The 11,101-nt window shown below is 38.1% G+C and overlaps 1 protein-coding gene across 1 annotated transcript in view; it reads right to left on the bottom strand.

Moving 5' to 3' along the window:
* PIAS2 (protein inhibitor of activated STAT 2) overlaps positions 1-6,479 on the bottom strand; it is a 102,718-nt gene extending 96,239 nt beyond the window's left edge. Inside the window, exon 1 of the mRNA XM_007465613.1 lies at positions 6,471-6,479. Coding sequence (XP_007465675.1) covers positions 6,471-6,479 — 9 coding nt within the window. The remainder of the gene's footprint in view (positions 1-6,470) is intronic.
* Positions 6,480-11,101: the final 4,622 nt, after the last annotated feature.

Genomic DNA, 11,101 nt, shown 5'->3' with positions numbered 1-11,101 from the left:
CTCTTGATCTCACCATCTCTCTTTTCCTGTCCATTGATTTCTTGCTTTTTCCCTATATCCGTGTTCAAGCCTCCTAGATAGTTTCAAGCCACCTTTCTTCTTTTGCCAAGAACACATCTATTTTAATCACATTTCTTTGCTCCTTTACACTTTACCTTAACCTTTACTGAAACTATACAGTATCAAATAAAATGAACAATGAATTTATCTTTTATATTCTCAATTTTTTAGTCTGGAATTTTTAAACACAAACAAAAGTTGAAAGCATAACACAATGAATATCTGTATACATTCCAACTAGATTCAACAGTTATTAGTATTTGAACAATTTTTATTAAGGCATAAATAACATATAGGTAAATCCTCCTATCTTAAGTAAACTCTTCAATTAGTTTTGAAAAATGCTTATCAAGATACAGAACATTTTCATCACTCCAGAAAATTCCCTCCCGCCCCTTCCCAGTCAAACCTCCCACCAGAAATAACCAATGATCTGATTTCTAATACTGTAGAGAGAATTTTAAAATGAGAGAAACTTATTTTAAAATGCTATTATAGCCTCAATGCCAAAACCAAACAAAAATTAATTTTCCTATCTAACTTATAAGCAGATTTTATGGCAGTAATGCAAGGATGGTTTCACACTAGCATATATGTTAAAGAAATTGGTAATTTGATACAACTCAACAACTAAGAACAACCAAAAAATCTAGATTTAGAAAATCAGAAGCAAGTGCCAAATGTAAGGAGTTAACCAGTCAAAATCTTAGAAGGCAGTATTCTAGGCAGTTAAACTGAACATTTATCCTGAGACATTTGACAATCCAAAAGTAAAATCTATAAACTGAGCTATGACTTTTGCAGGATCGCTGGGCAAGAGAGACATAAATTTAAATCTAGTGCCACAGAAGAAGCAAAGTCCAATAAACACCCCCCATATTTAATACAAGATCCCATAGGGTAAAGATAAACCAGAAATAAATCAGCACTTCCACAAATTGCATTCAGGTTTTATAGCATCAGGAAATCTCACTCCTTGAATAATGAATAAACAGATCTTAGAGTGGTACTCCACAGACACTGGGCAGAATCAAACAAAAATTCTCTCCAGATGAAGACATCATTAGCCCAAACCTCAAATTAACCTATATAAAATTTTACAAATTAAATGACCAAACATAATCAAAAATCAGAAAAAGACTGCAATAAAAGCAAGCTTACACAAATAAGTAAATAAACAAACCTTGAAAAAGCAATCTAATAGAAACTCTAGAATTGAGATGTTTAAGAACTCAATGGATAAGTTTATAGGTATATATGTATATTACACATGGTTAAAGAGAGAATTAATAACAAGAACATGTTAGAAGACTATTTAGAATGAAGCTCAGAGAAACAAAAAGATGGAAAATGCGTAAGAAAATATTAGAGACATAGATTTGAGACAGAAGATAATGCCGGAAAAGTCTAACAAATGTTTAATTGGAGTCCTCAAAGAACAAAAAATCAAAATGAGGCAGTAGCAATGTGTGACGAGATAAAATTTGAGATTTTTCAGACTGATAAAAAATATCACTATAGGTAAAGGGTTAACAAAACCTTTTCCTTTCTACATAAGAACTTGACCTTCAGTTAATTTTCTAGCTCTGTTCACCTGGAAACATGATAGAGGTTTATGATAAAAATGACCTCTGATTAGTAAATTGCCTCTGGACCAGGAGGAACTATAAATGGTTTACATTTATAGACCTGATGGGGATACCATACTTGGGACTTTTCTGAGTGAGTTACATTCACCAGTAAAATATAGCAATTTTAAATCTGTATGCACCTAATGACATGCACTTAATGTATCTTACAGAACTACAGTGAGAAAATCCACAAGTATAGTGAAGCATTTTACCATACCTAACTCAGTAACTGATACAAAAAACAAACAGAAAATCATTAAAGATATAGATTTTTGGAACAGAATAATTAACAAATTTGACCCAGTGATTACAAATAATGTGCAGAAAATGCATTATTTTAAGTGCACATGGAATATTTACCAAAATTGAGCATAATAGAGTAAGCCTCAACAATCTAAAAAATTGTGATAAAATATACACAACATAAAGTTTACCAACTTAACCACTTTTAAGTGTACGATACAGTGCCATTAAGTATAGTCACGTTACTGTACAGCCATCACCACCATCCATCTCCTGAATTCTTTTCATCTTGCAAAACTGAAACTCCATACTCATTAAACAATAACTGCCTATTCTTTTCTTCCCCCTGGACCCTGGCAATCACCATTCTGCTTTCTTCATGACTTTAGGTACCTGATATAAATGGAATTATACAGTATGTGTCTTTTTGTGACAGGCTTATTTCCCTTAGCATGATGTCTTCAAAGTTCATCCATGATGTAGCATATGACAAAAAATTTTCTTCCTTTTTAAGGCTGAATAATATTCCATTGTATGTATTTACCGTATTTTGTTTATCCATTTATCTGTCCATGGACAGTTAGGTTGTGTCTTAATCAGGCTGGGGTACTAAAACAAAATACCACAGAATGTGTGACTTAAATAGCTAACATTTCTCACAGTTCTGGAGGCTCAGAAATCTAAGATCAAGGTGCCAGCCTTTAGTGTCTGATGAGCATCCACTTCCGGGTTTACAGATGACCACCTTCTTACTATATCCTTACATGATGGGGAGAGAGAGCTCTGGTTTCTTGATCTTCTTATAAGGGCATTAAGCCAATCCTAGGGCCTCCACCCGCATGACCTCAGCTAAACCTAATTACTGCCCAGAGGCCCCACCTCCAAATATCATCGCATTGGGGATTGAAGCATCAGCATATGGATTTTTGAGGGACACAGACATTCAGTCAATAGCAGGTTGCTTCCACCTTTTGATTATTGTGACTAATGTGAACAAATATCTCTCCTAGATTCTGCTTTCAATTCTTTTGGGTATATACCAAGAAGCGGAATTATTCGATCATATGGTAATTCTATTTTTATTTTTTGAGGAATTGCCATACTGTTTTCCAAAGCAGCTGTGCCATTTTACATTCCCACCAGCAGTGTGCAAGGGTTCCAGCTTCTCCACACCCTCATCAACACTTGTTATTTTCTGGATTTTAGTAGTAGCCATCATAATAGGCATCAGATGATATCTCCTTGTGGTTTTGATTTGCATTTCCCTAATGGTTAGTGATGTTGAACATCTTTTCATGTGCTTTTTGGCCTTCAGAATAACTTCTTTGGAGAAATGTCTATTCAGTCCTTTACTCATTTTTACATCAGGTCGTTTGTTTTTTTTGTTTGTTTTCAAATTTCAACAAATTTTAAAGGATGGGAAGCTGCTACAAGTCTATTTTCATTTGCTCTCTATGACAAAGATGGTCTTGAAACAGTGTTTTATCATCTCTCAGGTTCTGATGAGATATAATAAGCCATGATGATAGTATGTACCCTTGATATGATGTGATGAGAATGCCACTTTATCTCTGTGATCTTCCTCTCAAAAAACACACAACCCCAGTTGAATCATGGGGAAAAGTATCAGAGAAATCCCAATCAAGGGGCATTCTACAAACCACCTGACCAGTATTCCTTAAAAGTGTCAAGGTCATTAAAAACAAAGAAAGTCAGAGAAATCATCACAGCAAAGAGAGCCTGAGGAGACACAACAACTAAATATGATATGGTATCCTGGCTAGATTCTGGTATAAAAAAGGACACTAGGCAAAAACTAAGGAAATCTGAATAAAATACGAATTTTGGTTAGTAATAATGTCTCAATATTTGTTCATTAGTTGTGACATATATACCATTTTAATGCAAGATGTTAACTACTGCATAGCACAGGAAACTCTACTCAGTATTCTGTAACAACCTATATGGGAAAAGAATCTGAAAAAGAATGGATATATGTATATGTATAGCTGACTCACTTTGCAGTATATCTGAAACTAACACAACATTGTAAATCAGCTGTACTCCAATGTAAAATAAAAATTAAATTTAAAAAAAGATGTTAATAATCAAGGAAACTGGGGTATATAAAAGGAACTCTGCTATCTGCACAACTAGAATCTAAAATCTATTTTATTTATCAAAAAATTTCAAAATTATATTTGTCAATGATAGAAAAGGACTGGTTACTTGATTTTTAAAATATAATTTCAACTTTTGAATGATTGCATAAATGCAAAATATCTTGTCAATAAGAACTTGAACACATTGTCATTAAAATGTCTTGATCAAGAAGTACAGACAGAGCTTCCCTGGTGGCGCAGTGGTTGAGAGTCCGCCTGCCCATGCAGGGAACACCGGTTCGTGCCCCGGTCCGGGAAGGTCCCACGTGCCAGGAGCGGCTGGGCCCCGGGCCCTGTGAGCCATGGCCGCTGGGCCTGCGCGTCCGGAGCCTGCGCTCCGCAACGGGAGAGGGCACAGCAGTAAGAGGCCCGCGTACCGAAAAAAAAAAAAAAAAGTACAGACAATTCAAACATTAAACCTGCCCATAGAAGTGCTCTCAAGCTCTTCACTAAAACTTCTGAAATTTTTTATTTGGAAGTTTTATGCAAACTTAATATTTTATATTTTCCTTAATACTTTAGTATTCCACTCCTTCTTATAATTATACGAAAAAAATAATGAGCTTTTTCACCAAGCTCCATATAGATATTCCTAAATCCCCTCCAGTTTATTAACATGCCACAGAAATTTTATTGTTTTCTTTGTGTGCATTACCTGAAGTTAGGAAGTACTAACCTAGAGAAACTCTTATACAGGCACATGTGCACCAGGAGATATGTACAAGAATATTCATTCCATCACTGTAACAGCGAAAAGTTAAAAACAACTTGTCTTGTCCATCAAGGATAGGGTAGATACATGCATTGTGGTATGTTCCTGCAAAAGTATGCTATGTATACAGTAAGAAAAAAATGAATAGAGCCAGAGCTTCATATAAGAATATGGACAGGGCTTCCCTGGTGGTGCAGTGGTTAAGAATCTGCCTGCCAATGCAGGGAACATGGGTTCGAGCCCTGGTCCAGGAAGATCCCACATGCCACGGAGCAACTAAGCCCGTGCGCCACAACTACTGAGCCTGCGCTCTAGAGCCCACGAGCCACAACTCCTGAGCCCGTGAGCCACAATTACTGAGCCGTGTGCCACAACTACTGAAGCCCGCACGCCTAGAGCCCATGCTCTGCAACAGGAAAAGCCACCGCAATGAGAAGCCCACGCACTACAACAAAGAGTAGCCCCCGCTCGCCACAACTAGAGAAAAAGCACATGCACAGCAACTAAGACCCAACACAGCCAAAAATAAATAAATAATAAAATTAAAAAAAAAAAAAAGAATATGGACAAATCCCCAAAACAATGCCAAATGAAACAATCAAGTTGGAAAAAATTATATAACTTTCATGTAAATTTTGCAAAAAGGGAAAACAATGCTGTATATTTATGGATAGGTACATATGTGATAGAAAACATACATGTGAATGATGAGTATCAAAACCAGGACAGTGGGTACCTCTGAGAAGAAGGGAATAGGATCTGTAGGCTATTCTGGGGGATTCTACTATATTTGTAAAGTTTTCCTTCTTATAAAAAAAGATCTGAAGCAAATATGGCACAATGTTAAGATATGATAGAATTGGAAGGTAGGTATACCAATCTATTATCCTCTACATTTGTATGCTTGAAATATTTCATAGTGAAACAAAACCCAAAATGCAACCTAAATCTCATTCTTTACTTCACTGCTACTGCCACCATTGTCCTGGATGACCACAGTACCCTCCTGTCTTTCTATCTTGCTTTCTATCTTGTTCCACTACAATCATTCTCCATGTAACATCCAGAATGATTTTTGATAAATATAAATCTGATCTCACCATCCCCTATTCAAAATCTTTCAACAGGTTTACAGCACTCTAAAAATAAAAATTGAACTCCTTACCGGAGTCCACAGGCCCTGTTTTATCTTCCACATTTAGCCTTTATTCTTCCTCCACTGTCATTACTTATTCCCTCAAACTGTGGCACTTCTCACTACCTCAAATTATATTAATTCATGGTTTATGGGTACAATTCTTCCCAGAGTCTCCGCCCCCACTAGAATATAAGTTCCAGGAAGGCAGGGACTTTGTCCTCCACTGTATCCCCACTGCCAAGAACACCGTTTGACTCATATTAAGCATGAAATCAATATTTTCTGGACGAATGAAAAAAATGAATGATTTCATTTTCATTCATGTAGAGGAGGAATAACATTTCAGTGGTTTAAAAAAATGATGTAATCAAATGTATGGAGCCTGAAAATGACAGGGTACACTCTCAACAATGACAACAATTGCTAAGACCCATTAAGCACTTATTATGTGCATTTCCAAGCACCAGAACCACTTACATTTTGGGGTGCATGTCAGCCTTGCTCTCCTCAGAGGCCCTGCAAACCTGAGACATAGGAACCTCCTTCCTAACCACAGCTGATTGGATTTGGAGGAGAGGAGACTGAGAAAAACACATATGTTAGCCAGGGGGAAGCAATCAGGTTCTTTTTCTCAAAAATTTATCCTGAGTGATGTGTGCGCTAATGAAGTTTGAAGATGAGTCATGTTAATGGCAGGACATTTTTGAGTGAAAGGAACAGCTGCTGAGGTCCTGAAAGCTGCACTGGTATCTACCCTTTCTGAACCTTGTTGTTCAATGTTTCATTGGCTAATGACAAAAGTTACCCAACTATTCTTCCAGAAAAATCCTCTCCCTTCATTTTTAAAACTAATACAGGTAGGTTACTTTCTTTGTTGGTTATTCATTCTCTTAGAAACAAACCAACAAGAGCAACAACAAAAATTAACAATCTCTTAATCAGGGAAACTTGACTAGGGCAGTTTTTCCCACACAAGGTCTCATTTCACTATGAGAAGGTATTACTGTTTCCATTTTACAGATGAGGATACAAGGCTTGAACAGGTCCAATACCTTTCCTAAATCACAGAGCGGTAAGTGATGGGGCAAGATTCCAATCCTGGCCTGTGTGCCTCTGAATGTGGCTGCAGGAATGGCAGCAGGAGGACTGTTCACAGATAAAGTTAGGAAGACAGGGCACACATTCTGATACCATTTAGGGTAAATTAGAAAATGACACTGATAACAGTGAAGGGTAAAAACCAGATTTCATTCCACTTTTGGATAAGATCCAGTAAAAGCTCTCTATTCTTATGTTTCAACAACTGTTGGCAGAGAGAGATTTATACCAACACAGACTGTCTGTATGATTAAAACTTTTTCTCTTTCCACTGACAGAGGTGACAGTTTTTAAAGAATGACAGGATACATTCTTTCTAGGTGACATAAAAAATGGAGTTTCAACAATATATATTCAGAAATGAGTTATAGTTGACTGTCAGAGGGTTTGCAGTTAGGCGGGGATCTTTCTTGTCATTCTTGAAAACTCTCCCTCATTCTTGCATGCCTAGAGAAGCCCTGTGGAAGGTGGTTTGACATAAGTGAGGCTGTGAATACAGAATTCCAAGGTGTTTGTATGGGAAGAGGCTAGTGAAGAGAAAGGGATAGGCATTGATGGATTCATGCACAATTTGAAGAGCATAATCAATAAAACAAAAAAGTTTATGAATAAAAAACACTTAGAATTCACCCTATAAAACATCCTTGCTCTAAGAGAAAGAACAAGTGGAATAACTCGTTTTCTCCAACGGAAGTTGCGCTGTGTTTTTCAATATTTTAGAAATAATATGCCTTAAAAAAAAGAAATAATATCTCTTGAGAAACAAGAGGTAAGCTTTGGCTCTGTTTCATACACGTCAAATGACACAACTTGGAAGCATCAATAACGTGGACACCGGACGCAGTTTTGCTACTTTGGTGATTATTGAAACAATGTTTTAAAACTCAAGGATAGGGCTTCCCTGGGGGCGCAGTGGTTGAGAGTCCGTCTGCCGATGCAGGGGACGCGGGTTCGTGCCCCGGTCCGGGAAGATCCCACATGCCACGGAGCGGCTGGGCCCGTGAGCCATGGCCACTGAGCCTGCGCGTCCGGAGCCTGTGCTGCGCAACGGGAGAGGCCACAACAGTGGGAGGCCCGCGTACCGCAAAAAACAAAAAAAACAAAAAAAACTCAAGGATAAGAAATGTAACGAATGTTTTACAAAAGGAGAGGAAAATAAAAATTTCCCTAGAAAGAGGGGAGTTTTTATTTTGTCTGTAGGTATGAATAGTATAGGAAGCAATTAATGGACGCATTTTTTGAAATGGTTCTGGCAGCGTGGACGGGTCGTTCGCGCACCTGTCCCTGGAGTCACAAAAGAAAAGGAGACAGGAGCAGCACGCTCTTCCTCAGAGATGTCTATTGCTGTGCATGTTCAGGTCCTACACGAGGCTGAGGACCACACTGTGAATGTCAGACAAACCCGGTGACGTGTATTGTGAGAAGTTCATGAGACAGGGGACAACAGGAACTGCCAGATGTGCAAGATCACAGTCCCCTACAGAGGTGATGGGTGGCTCACCTGGAGTGTACATCCGTGGCAGGAAGATCCACTTTCTGATCTTGCCAGATATGCTGAAAAACTCACCCACGTTAAAAAGCATGAAAAAGAAAAACCAAGGCTCGGGGCCAGCCCGTGAAAAACTGCTATTCTGAAGGCCCAAGTGGCCTCGGGAGAAGGAGGATGTGAAAACATCTTCCAGAAGCAAAGATACATTGTTGAAGAGAACTTTGCCCTTATTTTTTCTTTTAGGTTATCTGGGTTGGGGTGTGGTGGTGGTGAAGTGCATGCTTATGTATATGCCCTAGGTTTTCTTTGACATCTTTCTCTTTAGATGAGGAGAAACGTTAAATTTAATAAACACGGCAGTGGGTTTTTTTTTCTTCTTGAGAAAACGAGATAGGTCTAACCTGGGGCAATTTTGCCCTCCACAGGACAACTGGCATTTGGCAATGTCTGGTGATATTTTTGGTCATCACAATTTGGGGGTGCTGCTGGTATCTAGTGGGCAGAGGTCAGGGACCTGCTAGACATCCTACGATGCTCAGGTTAGCCCCCCACAACAAAGAACTATCTGGCCCCAAATGTCAACAGTGCTGAGATAGAGAGACCCTGCCCTAGCCCAACAAATCTAGCTGGAGAATTTCAGTGAGAAAAAATGGGTTCCTCTCTTAAAGGAAAAAACACATGCTGCTGCCGTTGTGTTTTCTTTCTAAAGTGGTAGCTTTAATTAAAACTAATTTTACCATATGACCCAGCAATCCCCCTACTGGGCATATACCCTGAGAAAACCATAATTCAAAAAGAGTCATGTACCAAAATGTTCATTGAAGCTCTATTTACAATAGCCAGGATATGGAAGCAACCTAAGTGTCCATCAACAGATGAATGGATAAAGAAGATGTGGCACATATATACAATGGAATATTACTCAGCCATAAAAAGAAACGAAATTGAGTTATTTGTAGTGAGGTGGATGGACCTAGAGTCTGTCATACAGAGTGAAGTAAGTCAGAAAGAGAAAAACAAATACCATATGCTAACACATATATATGGAATCTAAGGAAAAAAAAAAAAGGTCATGAAGGACCTAGGGGTAAGACAGGAATAAAGACACAGACCTACTAGAGCATGGATTTGAGGATATGGGGAGGGGGAAGGGTAAGCTGTGACAAAGTGAGAGAGAGGCATGGACATACATACACGACCAAACATAAAGTACATAGCTAAGTGGGAAGCAGCCGCACAGCACAGTGAGATCAGCTCGGTGTTTTGTGACCACCTGGAAGGGTGGGATAGGGAGGATGGGAGGGAGGGAGACGCAAGAGGGAAGAGATATGGGAACATATGTATGTGTATAACTGATTCATTTTGTTATAAAGCAGAAACTAACACACCATTGTAAAGCAATTATACTCCAATAAAGATGTTAAAAAAAAAAGAATATTTGAAGAAGAGAAAAAAAAAACAAACCAAAAAACTAATTTTAAGGGTGAGATGAGATTGGGGAGTGATGTACATGTGAAAATGAGGGATTTGAATGCTCTAGGTCACAGGATTTTTTAGGTAGTAGTGTGATAAGATGTCTATTCTAGAAAACTAACACTGGGAGTAAGTCAGGGGTCAAGTGACCTCCAAAGGTGTCCTCTGAGAGTGTCTCATTCGTGATAGTCCCCGTGCCATGACCCCTCATCTAGGCTACACAGCCTCCTTTCTGACCTCCCAGCTCCTGGCAGTCACCCTTTCCAAGTCACCTTAATTTCTGGAGAATATTTTCACTGGGTATAGAACTCTTAACTTCACAGTATTTGGTTTTCTTTCAGCCCTTTAAAGATGTTTTCTATAACCATCTGGACTCAGGTTGTTTCTATGTCTTGGCTATTGTAAATAATGCTGCAATGAATATGGGTGTGCAGATACCTCTTCAGGATAGTGATTTCACTTCCTATGGATATGTATCCAGAAGTGGAATTGCTATACCATATGATAGCTCTATTTTTAATTTTTTGAGAAAAACTCCATACCGTTTTCCATAGTGGTTATACTAGTTTATGGTTTCACTGAGAGTGCAGTTCCCTTTTCTCCACATCCTTATCTCTTGTATTTTTAATAATAACCATTCCAACAGGTGTGAGATGATATATCATTCTGATTTTGATTTGCATTTCTCTTATGATTAATGAGGTTGAGCACCTTTCCATGTACTTGTTGGTCATTTGTATGTCTTCTTTGCAAAAACATCTATTCAAGTCCTCTGACCATTTTAAAATTGGATTGTTTGGTTTTTTTACTATCGTATTATATGATTTCCTTACACATTTTGTATATTAACCCCTTATCAGAAAGATGGCAAATATTTTCTTACATTCCATAGGTTGCCTTTTCTTTTTATCAATCATTTCTTTTGTTGTGCAGAAGCCTTTAGTTTGATATAATCCCACCTGCTCATTTTTGTTTTGGTCATGTGTGCTTTTGGTGTCATATTGAAAAAAAAACATCATTGCCAAGACCAATGTTAAGGAGCTTTTTCCCTAGGTTTTCTTCTGGGACTTTTATGGTTTTAGGTCTTACATTCAA

Source organism: Lipotes vexillifer, unplaced genomic scaffold, assembly GCF_000442215.2.
Source record: "Lipotes vexillifer unplaced genomic scaffold, Lipotes_vexillifer_v1.1 scaffold36, whole genome shotgun sequence".
Taxonomy (NCBI): Eukaryota; Metazoa; Chordata; class Mammalia; order Artiodactyla; family Lipotidae; genus Lipotes; species Lipotes vexillifer.
Note: the sequence above shows the minus strand (reverse complement) of the source record. Positions and strands in the feature narration are given on the sequence as shown.